The following is an 11,831-nucleotide window of genomic DNA, read 5'->3' as shown; positions in this document are numbered from 1 at the left end:
GGGCAATAGCGATGCATGTAAGATTGGAGTCGAAGTCAATGATGATGGGGAACTATCCCTATTGCTAGGTATACACAGCTATCATCCAATTTGTTTCAGCAGCCTGAGGTGTTTCTACCAAGAAAATGATTCCTCCACATATCGAACAACCACCCCATGTCTCGCAAGTCCGGCACAAACATTCCTAGCATCGTCACACATCTGTTGTGGACCACAAACAATAACTGTCGTGCCTCCCGCGGTACTCTGTAACTCGCTCGTCAAAACTTGCCTTATATCCATGCGTGAGCCGATCGTAACATGTGCTCCAAAATGTCCCCAATTAGAAGCACTGCCGTTCCCTTCTTCATCTCTGTAACTGTCGCCGTCGACGATCATTCTCTTTACTGTATTAACAAGGCCACGGTTCTTGGTTCCCCAGTACAGCTTGCTCGTTCCGAGTGGTCGTGCATACATGGATAAAGAGCCTTGGAGTGCTGGTAACACTGCAGTTACACCAACTCCACCTGCGATAGCGAGCGTGTTGGGGTAGTCTGTAGTAGGCATGAATCTTGTTGGGTCCTCATGTCCATAAGAACATTCCACAAAAATTGGAATAGAAATCCCAGTGTCGGCTTTCTCGGGGAGTCGAGCAGTCAAGCCATGCTCGGGAGAAACAAAAAGGGTGATGCCTGATTTGGTGGTATTGGTGGCTGTTACACTGCTTGGAGTGTTGACTGCAACCATGCCAACCTCCTTGAACATCGAAGCGCTCGTGGGTGATGCACTCTTGCCCTCAACCTGTGAGCTTGAACTTGAATGTGAAGCTTGTCCTTCTAATTGTCCCTTGCTGCAATTAACAATTGAGAAAGGATGGTTCTCCCAAACACGCCAGGACAAGGTGGGGAAGTAGATGAAGCAATGCCCATGTGCATCCATATCAGGAATGTCAATCTGCAGATACTTCTCATCGGCCCTCCTGATGTAAGCCTTCTTGATACCATGTCTTGAGATACGAAGGATGCGCAGAAATCTTTCATACCCCCAGACAGCTATCGCTATGATGAGCCAGATCTCGAATCCACTGGTGTCTTCGAAGAGATACCAAATGTGGTACCAAGACCCAGCCATAACGACAACAGCCAGACAGATATGCACAATTAGGAAGATCTCGTATAGAGCGCGGCGGAAAGGGAGAATTGAGAAAGGTAATAATAGAGAAAAGGCAACCGTCCCGACAATGCCCCATTGCCAATAAGGAGATTTGACAACTGTGGCATGTGAATGAGCCTCAACCATTATCTGCAACCACATGAGAGAGTGAAGGATGACTTGGATAACGCAGACCATCGCGACCCATCTATGAAGGAGGATAAATGTGGAGTAGGACCAGTTGGTTAAGCGTAGTAGCAAGCTATTGCGACCGGCATAGAGTATGATGACGGGGATATTGGCAAATGCGATAATACCAGCCCGATTGCCAATATGTCGCATCAACTCGTAACGTCGGTCTGGGAAGTAGGCATTGGGGGTATAGCGAGGGTAGCCATCGAATGTTGCCAACGCATTGATTGCGATGATGTAAAGAATGAAGAGGGCTTGGCCACGAGTAGGGACGATGCCTAGTCCAAAGGTCGGCACACTATGTCTCTTGCCCCAAGCAGGCGGATCGATGATATAAGCGTAGAATTTACTTCTAATGCTTATCGGGATAGGTAGGAGGCGGAGCAACGAGAAGCCGATGGGGATGACGACGCAGGAGAGAAAGACGAGTAGACTGTTTGTAAACCATCATCAGCATCTAGCTTGGGATAGACATTTTTAAACTTACGAGTACTTGGATTCGTTCTTGCCGATAGCGATATATCCCTTGACGGCGTTTAAATAGCTGTTGTATGTTGCATCGTCGATCGAGATAGTTCGGTTAAGCACAGTCAAGTCTGGAGACATAGGCTTTGGGGGCGTCTTGGTATTTACCTGGGCCAAAGCCTCGGCGTATGAGAACTTGATGCTCTGAACTTGGTAGATCATTTTGGTCCACCAAAACTTCTCAATCTTGTATGGCTTTGTATTCTTTGAGCAGTACGAGTCAATGCACCACGCAATTGATGTCAAGTACCAAGTGTCATTGCCCATACAGGCTGCGGATGGGTAAGCCGCCGCACGCTCTTCTGCAGACATACTAGCGTACTCAGGACAATCGAGTGCAGTGGGCATGGCCCAAGTACAGGCTTGAGCACAGGGGAGGGGATAGTCGTTTCTGCCATAGCCTTGTAGCAGCTCGGTTGCTGATACGGTCAAGGGCAGTGTTAATAATGCTAACAGCAGGGTCGCCGGTAAAGAAAGGCTAGTAGAGGGCCTCATGGTGGTTGAGAATTACAGATCCAATAGGGGCGATCTCGGAGAGGAAAGGCGAGTGGAAAGAAAGGGCTCAACAGGTACAGACCGAAACACAAACGAGCTACGAGTTGTCTCCAGGCCAAAGGTTGTCTTACTTTATACCATTACTTGTCGGTAAGCACATGCCTTTCACCCGGACACAAATGTTGAAAGAAAACCAGGGTTCGGACATCTGATAAAGCCACGGCAAAATTCTAGATCTCTTCCGAACTTCAATGGTTCGATATGAGACCCGACAATCGGTCTAGTCAAGGAAGAAGGGTCTCTGAAAGGCAGGTGGCTCTTCTATCAAGCCTCGTTCCCTGCAGGTTTTCGGTAGCAGATGTCTGCTAGAATGCCCCGGCGATCCATCATCCGTGGGCTGATCTGAGGTCTAGGGCTAGATATGATTCTGCAAGTCTAGTCTAGACGAGACGATTTCGCAACGGCTCCTGTCCTGTGTGTACTATTTGTCACTCTTAGCAGTGACACCCACATGTGTGAGTATCGGCACTTGGGCCTTGGCTCAAAGCACCCGCTCAGATTCTCGGAACGATCCCAGTGTCTTCCCTGTGCAAAATCTTCTTTGGCTTTTAACCTTACCTTTTAAACACAACAGACCCGCTACTGTCGGCCATTCAATGCGATGTAACGGCTAACCGGCAACTGAACTACGCAGACTATGCCCGTAAAGGGAATCTAACGGAACAACAAGGTTTCATGATCGACCCAGCTGATTGATAAGATGCTTGATTAACTGATTGATAAAATCTCTAGCGTTGTGTGGCACATCTAAACGAGACCAGGGATGAAGAGTAACGCGGAAATTTCCGTACAGACCAGACATGGTCAGTGAGGCTTGTTACAATAATATTATGTAACATATTGCGCGATTATAGACATAAGGACTTTTGACCTGATGGCATTGATTTTTGCGGTGCCGCTTTATGAGTCTCTTGTCCAGTTTGCATAAAAACGCCATTTACGTTCATAATTTACATGTCATTAGTCATCTGTACTAGGTAGCAGACCGATGGCCAATAAGAGGCTGATGACAACAGAAAGTGGACATAGCACCGGAACAACTTGCAGTCCGCTACCCTGAACTGCATCAAGAGAAACAGGACAACCTTGAGCAACCGTAATAACTTTCCAGTACTTGAAGAACACTGTTAGGGATATTCGCTAACGTCTTTTCAAATTTAACTTTCGGTTAATAAACCGGGTGTTTATGTTTCTGTTCCCATGTTGCATAAATCACTGGTGTCAACTTGAAGATGGTTTGTTTTCTCACGTCAATGGAAAAAGTCTCCAGTGAAATTGTTCAACTCCATTGACAGAATGGATGAGGTATCATCGCTATTCTTTATGACTGTTTTTATCCTGTGTAAATAACATTGGGGATCTAATCACAGACTGTTTAATCCATTCATGTGGGTTGAAATGATCCAGACCTGCACACAACAACGACCGGGAATGTACTTTAACCAGTTACTTCATCGAGTTTAAGTGCTAATCTTATCTTACCGATGATGGTCCACCTATCTTATCTGAGCTTATCGATTGCATCCGTCAAATCTTGGCGCCAGTCCTGGGCCTCAAGACAACAGACCTTGACGCGAGTCCAGAGCTCGGACTGACGTATCATCCTCAGCAAAAACAACCTTTTTGCTACACAATTCATGACCCCCATCATTATCATTTCCGCCCTCTATATTGCCCCTTAGCCACCAAAGTCTCGGAAGCTTTCCATCTTGGCGACTCAAACTCACAGCGCTGCAAAGACCACTAGCCATGGGGCTATGGACAATATCTGTGAGATCCATTGTCAAAGACGCGATAGCTGTATCACGAATTGTTTTGGTTTTCGTCAACATACTTGCTCCAAAAACAAGAATGGCTGAGAGGGTAAGAGTGGCGTTCATGCCTAGCCAGATGTAGAGCTTGTTCTTATCCACAGAAACGAAAACAATCTCCTCCGATGGTCTGAAGGATATGGTTTCTGTGTAGTTGCCAAACCTTTTCATCAGTGCGCTCCAAGCTGCGTGGTATCCCAACGCCAGCATACCAGCAACGTACTCGTCCAGATCGTCACTTATCCAAGGTTGACTGAAGTTTTGCCAGACCGCATACTTGAGGACCTCGGATGTAAAGTCTAGAGCCAGGCCAGTCAACCAGTCCTCTTCGAAATCGCCGCCGTAGCGATCTTTGGAACACGTGGCATAGGATTGAGAGGTTTTGTCAGAAGAGACAACTTTGCAGTCTCGTCCGTTGTATATGCCTGCGTTTATTGTGACCTCGCCAAGAAGAAAGCAGTCGTAGTCAGCAGTTTTGTCGTTTCCGCCTGCCCAGCGAATCTCATGTTGGGAAACGGGCGGAAGCTGTCCAAAGTGTCGCAGCGATGTTGGGCATGTACCCTGCTCAATAACATTGGCTATAGCCCGAGTTTGCACTGAAATTAGCCGGGTGCCAACGAAAGTATCAGGTCCACTTGGTGCGCGGCCCTGGGGACTCCATTTCTCACTATTGACAAACGATGTCGCACCAACTACTCGGATCCCTATAGGCTGGCCGACGTCCGAGTACGCGGCATCGCCAACGCGCTGGAATTTCTTTTCACCTGTTGCGTTGATCCATTTGACACCCGCAGAGAAGTAAGGGACTGAAATATTCATCAGACTCCCAGTTGGTATGTGTCGACTCGGATTAAAGTATCGTCTCTGAAGGGACTCGTTTTTGAATGCGTACTCTGGCTCACTTGCTGTTAGAGTTGCGCCGTTGACTACGGCCACCGCTCTCGTATCATCGTACAATATGGCCGCCCAATCGATAAACTCCCCAAGTGCTCCAATAGTCGCTGTTCTTTCGTCATTGAGAAGCGTGATGCCAGGAATCCAAGAAAGGGAGGACGATGCCAGCGGTGCTGCAAAGCCTTGGGGCCACAACAATAGGATGCAAGTTGCCGCCCACAACGACCAAAGAATAGAGATCTCAGACTTTGTAGCTGGGATAATTGGTACACGTGTGCTGAGTAAACGTGTCAGCTCTTTCAGCGTGATTCCGCGTTTCTCGAGGAGGATAAAAATGATCCTCCAAGCAAGCAGCGCGGAGCCAGTTCCAGCGACGAGTCTGAGTGTTACAAGTGCTAGGGATAGGAGACCAGTAACTTGTGCCTGGTAGAGACGAGAGTTGAAGGTGAAGACATTTGGACCTGACCCAATCCTGAACTCTTGTTTGTCTATATGAATGACAAGCGCCATGATAGTAACTGCCAGAGCGATGTGGATGACGAACAGATACCACGCCTTGAGATAGTTCCAAATACCTTCATCATCGTTGCGGTTTAGACATGGCTCATGAGTGAGCTTTTGTGTCTGGTGGATACCCTTATACACGCCCCTGTATTCAGTCGTGACGGATTCCATCTTAGCTGACTGTCTCCCAAAAGCGATGTTGATAGCTTGTCGTTGGTATGAGGAAGACAAACTAGAAAACTGTATGTGGTTGCGTGAATGTTTACATTTCATATAAATCAGTCACGACGGGCTGAAAAAGAAACATAGCCTATCGGACTTTTGGCTAGACCGCGTCTGTATCGTGATCCAAGTCCGATTGGCTTCCATCACACCCTCACAGTGTGCCTTGGCCAGTTAGAAAGTTGGGAGAAAGCCAAGAAATATGCACTTCAAGCTTGAGTTGCACGAAATCCTTCAGCTAAGGCATTCTTGAGAATGTGCTGGCGATGGTTGGTTCGATTTGTGTCTCGTTACAAAGTGGCTGCGCTGTGTTTCACGTTTTGCAGCAATCCTTCCAATACTGGTAATTCCTTACGGGTATCAATTGTAGTCACAGGTCTGGTCTATGCCAGTGTTGGGAATCAGGCTGTGGGAGCCGTACAAAGGTTGTGCATGATAGGCGGCTGTGATGGGTAATTGGCTTACTTGGGAGTAGTGCCATGCAACGCTCACTGTAACATAAAGATCGCTGGAACGAGACTAGTTATCCAAGAACTATCTGCTGATTGGATTGTTTGTGTCCCCGTGTAGCTGTTATTAAGCCGACACGTTTCCTCGAGAGCAAGGTATCCTGGTGAACAAAGATAATGTTACTTCACAGCCATAGAGTGAGAGTAGGTGTAAAACATCAAAACAAAAGACGTTTCGTCTTTCCAAAAGAAGAAATGAACAGTAAATAATTACATAAACCATCTTGAGTTTCCATTGGCAGAGACTCTAATACGAGAATAATTAGGCGCTGATGCCTAGAGTCAAGAGCCGAAGGATTCAATTCCATGTGCATTATCCATTCACCTAAGTCGCTATAAATACGAACTGAGTCCAATGCAATCGTCATCAAAAAGTTCTTCAAACATTCACTACATCTACAATGGTTTACCTTCCACCTTCGATTCCAGGAGATTCCCTCACGGCGTATCTTGTCACAGACCTTACAAATGACGAGTTGACGACTATCAAGTCAGCCTTTGAACTCGGCGCTTGTTCCAAGTTCTCACCCTTGCTCGAACTGAAGATTGTGTGCGCACCCGAAGACTACTGGGGAAAGTCTCACCAGTACATCCGCGCCCAAGAGAATGAAGCAGGGAGAGAAGAGGCCTTCGCTGTCATCGATGAAGAAGCCAAAGAGAGAGGCGCAATTTGGTACATTGATCGATTCGCGGATGAAGACGAAGTGGAAGAGGGCCAGGCTGAGAGTACCGATGTCGTCTTCAAGATCTTGATCCAGACTGAAGCCCTTGCTCTAGCGCAAGTCAACTACGCCATCGCCAACTCGAGTATCGCAGAAGACCTCGATAACTGTGCTGTGGACCTACCCCTCACAAATGACTTTGATCAACCGGATCTGCACGATTGTGGTGGATTCGATTGGGTTGAGCAGCAGAAACATCAGGATACGTGGGTCACGGCGGAGCCTGGAGAATATGAGGAGAGTACCGATGATGAGCGTCGCGATAATTACATGCCTCGACCCGGAAAAGTAGCAAGGCTGAATGAGGATGTGGCTCAGAGTATCGGACTGGTCAGCTCTTGGGCGATTCCCAGCCAAGCCGAGACTATTGAGTTTGACGATGGGACGAAGAAAGAGTTTCCTCCAGGAAGTGTTGTACTGCAGCAGAGATATGACCCTGACTTTGCCTGGCCAGAGTATCAGTGGCCTGAGGGATCTTTATAGGTTGATCACGAGGCTATTCTACACAAAAGACATACCTTTTTGTAGTTACTGGTTCATTCTTGAGTACAACTTCAATAACAACCTTTGAATGATGCACAAGACCACGTACCCACGGTTTTGGATAATCGCATGGGAAGATTTAATAGAACATGGATTACGTTGAAAGCAAGTATAATGTGGACTGAGGTGAGTGAACTAAGTGATGATCGGACTGTGCGTAGCATCTGTTACAACATCGTCTCTGGCCTTCCTAACTAAACTTCCTCTAGCTAATCAACTCCCATCAACCACAATACCACATGTCGTAACCTAGGAGCGCAACCTCCTAATGCTCTCTACTCTTCAACAAAATCTCGTAATCGGGATCGGGGGAGCACTGCAAAGGTGAGTATTAAGGTTGCGTACCAGGCTCTGTTGTACAACTTACAAGAACTTCAAATTCAATGTTTGGCGGTCGGCTTGCCCCATCGCACAGCTTGATGTCATAGTTCATCAAGAGCTCCGCCATGATAAGCTTGATGTTGATGGCGCTGAGGTACCTTCCAGGGCAAGCGTGTCGTCCAAACCCCCATGAGAGGTCTTCTCGGCCCACACTGAAGTACTGGTACTTGGCTTCCTGCCCAGGAGCCTGACGCATTTTGTAGAAGCGAAGAGCGTCAAAGTCACCAGGATTTTCGTACAGATCTTTGTCTTTGTGGATTGAGCAGGTGTTGATCTCTAGCTTAGTGCCCTTGGGGACAAATGTGCCATCTGGGAGTGTCATGTCTGCGATCGCTGCTCGTTGGAAGGTGGCTGGAGACTGTTAGTAAAAACTAGTGAGAGGTTCATGATGTACATACTTAGGTCGGGGGAGTGGAATCGCTGACTCTCCTTGATGAAGCTGTCAAGCTTCTCCATCGCCAAAGTTGAGTCCCGAGTGAAATTTCCGTTGGCGTCTCGAGAAACGGATTCAACCTCTTGTCGCAGTATAGGAACATATTCTGGATGAGTTGCAAGATCGTAGATGGCTTGTGTTGTGGAAGAATAGGTGGTGACTGTACCAACAGCGATCAGATTCATCTGGTGAACCAGCTGCTTTTCGATATCATTGGCCATACCTTCGTGCTTGCCATTGCTCAAATGATCCAACATAGTGGGCGGGTCTTCAATATTCCCGCCCTTTTGTTGTCTCTCTTTCATGGATGCCATCACTCGTTTGCGACCCTTGGCCCATTGATCCTTGATGGCAGCTCGTTCCGGGATGAGTCTGTAGACGAGTGGTCGGAGCCATGGGTGCCACTGCTTCAAAGCTCGTATACAGTCGAAGCAAGCCAGAACATAACCGGTGGATGCCGACAGCCACTCTTCGTCCTCACTTGCAGCGGTACCTTGAAAAGCGCGAGCGTTATTGGTTGCAATGAGGCGGAGTACTCGGTCGTGGACTTTGACTGGTGTCCAGTCTGTGATCTTGTTAGAGGTTTCGGCGACCGTAAACAGCATATGAGTACTCGCTTTTGTATACACCCATGACTTTGGGCATATTCTTGCGTGCCATTTTGTGGAGTATGGGTGCAAACGCGGCTAGAGAAATTAGCTTGATAGTCTTGATCATATAGTTCGTCACAGGGATTCTCACGAAGTGATCCAGTGAGATTGGCTTTGATTGCGTGAATGACATATTCCGGTGGACCGCCGAAATGTGTGTATTCGATTTGCATATCCTATTTGGTCAGCCACTAGTTTTTGAAGTGGTTGATGAATGTCACTTACGTTGTCGATAGAAGCTTTGAAGCTCAGGGCGGGATGACTCTTCAATGCATCAAGATAGCTTGGAGGTATCACTAGTTTGAGCCCTATAAAATGTAAGCGACGGCAGGGAACTGTTTGGAGATCGATCATACCATCTTGAGTATCGAGACCAAAGACTTCATTTTTGAACTGAGATGTTAGTGGTGACGTCTTAATCAGATGGCATGAAGTCATTCACCTTTTTGTACCCTTTTTCCATGACCTCCCGTGGGTTGAAGCAGTACTCGAGAGCACGCTTCCTTGCATTGCCGATCTCGTCTTGTAGTAGAATCGGGACATTGGGAGTCTTGCTACGGCTGCAGAAAGCTGCAATAGCCACGAGTAGCACGACCAAAGATGACCCCACGCCGGCCATAAAGTACCGGCCTAGGGGATGATCAAGAGTCTCGTCGATCCATTGATAGAAAGCAAGGTGAAGTTCTGCGAAAGTCGTGCCTGCCATGGTGTCGCATGCGTATGTGGTTGAGTTTGTTGTACGTCCACGTCAAGGGTCGTGATCCAACAAAGGGTTCCCACTCGCGGACCTTGGAAGACTTATATGCTAGACAGGGCTCAACAAGAATGAGTACTTAGGCGTGACGCTAGTTAAGCATTGTTCTAATGGTGCGACTCGGGTTCGAACTTACTTGTCTATGAAACCAGAATCGACCATTATACCATGTCTGTGGTTTCCTATTGTCTTTCAATGCAAAATCATGATTGATCAATCAACAATCTGTCAGACGACGCGTTCCCTCTTTGGTTTCCAGCATCGAGCCACTGTGCATTGATGCGGGTGGTTGGCTGTTCGGTTGTGCCGCCCAAGCCATTTCGAAAGGTTTGTGGCTTGCAACAACAATACCGAGCTGGATTGTTAGCGGCCAAACCACAACGCTTTGACGGCAATCAATTCGCTGATCTTTTGCATTCAGATTGATGGACGAATTGCAAACCAAAGATTCGACTGTGCATTGGAAGTATTCGAGTCTCAATGCCGAAGCCTGCTGCGTGGACTGCATCGTCAGTTTCAGGCGTGTCAATCAACGTCCAGAGTTATGATGAAGCGTCGCCACACAATAGGCCAGACAGCTGATGTGAAGTCAACAAACACGTTATTCATTAAAATTTCATACTATAGATAAACTATCATTGTGACTTGGACCTTCTCTTCGCCTGCTTCTTGTCGTGTTGCTTGTTGACATGCTCCACATCCATATCTTTTCCAACAGCAAGCAGATCTCTTCTCATAATAGCCCTGATATGGGCAGCCGCACAGACGAACCACAAGGCAACAAGGACAACGGTAAGAGCCGAAGCAAATATCTGAATGCCTCGCGAATTAAGGTTCTTTCCCACATTGATAGTCGCAAGGGCAAGTCCAACGTTTGGGAAAATAAGTGCCCACCACGTCAGGCTAAATTCCATATGACGAATCCCTCGGAGGACTGATAGAACAGAGAGGGCGGAAAACCATATAGCGACAAGCCAGATGAAGAGGCCTACAGGGACAGACATCGCATACCAGAGTTCACCAAGTGGGACGCTCAAATTGCCGAGAAAGTCGTCGGGCAAAGAGGACTTGGCCTGTGTTCCGAGTGAGATGAGTCCAGCGCACGTGAAGGCTGCGATTGTTAGTACCGACTTAAAATAATGATGAGGATTAGCATACCTGTAGGCCCAACAGCGATAAACATGCCTGGTCTCTTGGAAGGAGCTGGTAGTTGATGCTGAATCAGACGAGACAAATAAACAGCGTAAATAAAAAGTGCGAGCATCCAGCCCAATCCTTGTCCCATAAGGCCTGCGACAATCATTTGAACAGCGCTCCATTGTGGCTGACTACCCGCTATCTTAGCAGCTAAGATACCAGTAACCAAGAATGGATAGGCCGGTAGGATCCAAGCAGGTAGAGCCTCAGAAATGTCGAGTCTCTCGGTCTCAAAGATGATGTGATACTGCGTGACTGCGACAATCATCTCGCAGGCGTAGTATATCCAGAAAACCACTCTCATGGCTGTGACGAACCATTCTCCCGTAGCGGGCCCTCCATAAGATTGCGCGCCATTGAGGATCAGGGCAATCGAAACCCAGAATGAACCGAAAAAGAATGACTCGGATGGATGATGCAGACTTGTCGCAAAGGCTCGTGGTTTGATGCAAAAGCGCGCGATCATCAAGCAGGTAAACGTTACGAACAGCACAAGGTTCAGAATAAAGACAACCTTGCCAATTGTTTGCAACCCAGTAAAGGTGTAGGGCTGCTCGCCTAACAAATTGGCAAGACCACCGGTTGACATTGTACAGGGGAACCATTGCCAGGTTACTCGCACGACGCGATCTTTGAGTCGTAGCGGAGGCTGCTGATCGCCTGGAAATGCCTTTTTGCGGGCTTCGGCGCCCAATTCGATATCGACATGGTCGCCATTGAGGTTTCGCGCGTAGCCATTTTGGTGTTGGGTCGCGTGTTCGTGATCATCGCTCGTAGCGTCGTCGTTGATATTGCGAGACATTTTGAC

General features: G+C 47.6%; 5 protein-coding genes across 5 annotated transcripts; 1 reads left to right on the top strand and 4 right to left on the bottom strand.

Moving 5' to 3' along the window:
• Positions 1-72: 72 nt before the first annotated feature.
• FGSG_01789 (uncharacterized protein) lies at positions 73-2,343 on the bottom strand (the record flags this gene model as incomplete). The annotated part of the gene is made up of 2 exons (XM_011319327.1): positions 73-1,756; positions 1,811-2,343. The coding sequence occupies 2 exons, from the start codon at positions 2,341-2,343 to the stop codon at positions 115-117; spliced, it is 2,175 nt and encodes a 724-aa protein (XP_011317629.1). The 3' UTR covers positions 73-114.
• Positions 2,344-3,956: 1,613 nt separating this feature from the next.
• Positions 3,957-5,033, bottom strand: FGSG_01788 (uncharacterized protein; the record flags this gene model as incomplete). Its single annotated transcript, XM_011319326.1, has 2 exons — positions 3,957-4,171; positions 4,238-5,033. The coding sequence occupies 2 exons, from the start codon at positions 5,031-5,033 to the stop codon at positions 3,957-3,959; spliced, it is 1,011 nt and encodes a 336-aa protein (XP_011317628.1).
• Positions 5,034-6,744: 1,711 nt separating this feature from the next.
• Positions 6,745-7,548, top strand: FGSG_01787 (uncharacterized protein; the record flags this gene model as incomplete). Its single annotated transcript, XM_011319325.1, has 1 exon — positions 6,745-7,548. One exon carries the CDS (start codon positions 6,745-6,747, stop codon positions 7,546-7,548), a length of 804 nt encoding a protein of 267 aa, XP_011317627.1.
• A 325-nt stretch (positions 7,549-7,873) lies between these two features.
• FGSG_01786 (uncharacterized protein) lies at positions 7,874-9,778 on the bottom strand (the record flags this gene model as incomplete). The annotated part of the gene is made up of 6 exons (XM_011319324.1): positions 7,874-7,924; positions 7,976-8,322; positions 8,388-8,987; positions 9,164-9,248; positions 9,298-9,465; positions 9,515-9,778. The coding sequence occupies 6 exons, from the start codon at positions 9,776-9,778 to the stop codon at positions 7,874-7,876; spliced, it is 1,515 nt and encodes a 504-aa protein (XP_011317626.1).
• Positions 9,779-10,461: 683 nt separating this feature from the next.
• On the bottom strand, positions 10,462-11,825 carry FGSG_01785 (uncharacterized protein; the record flags this gene model as incomplete). Its single annotated transcript, XM_011319323.1, has 2 exons — positions 10,462-10,937; positions 10,985-11,825. 2 exons carry the CDS (start codon positions 11,823-11,825, stop codon positions 10,462-10,464), a joined length of 1,317 nt encoding a protein of 438 aa, XP_011317625.1.
• Positions 11,826-11,831: the final 6 nt, after the last annotated feature.

Source organism: Fusarium graminearum, chromosome 1, assembly GCF_000240135.3.
Source record: "Fusarium graminearum PH-1 chromosome 1, whole genome shotgun sequence".
Lineage (NCBI taxonomy): Eukaryota > Fungi > Ascomycota > Sordariomycetes > Hypocreales > Nectriaceae > Fusarium > Fusarium graminearum.
The sequence above is the reverse complement of the archived record's forward strand: the minus strand, read 5'-3'. Positions and strand labels throughout refer to the sequence as shown.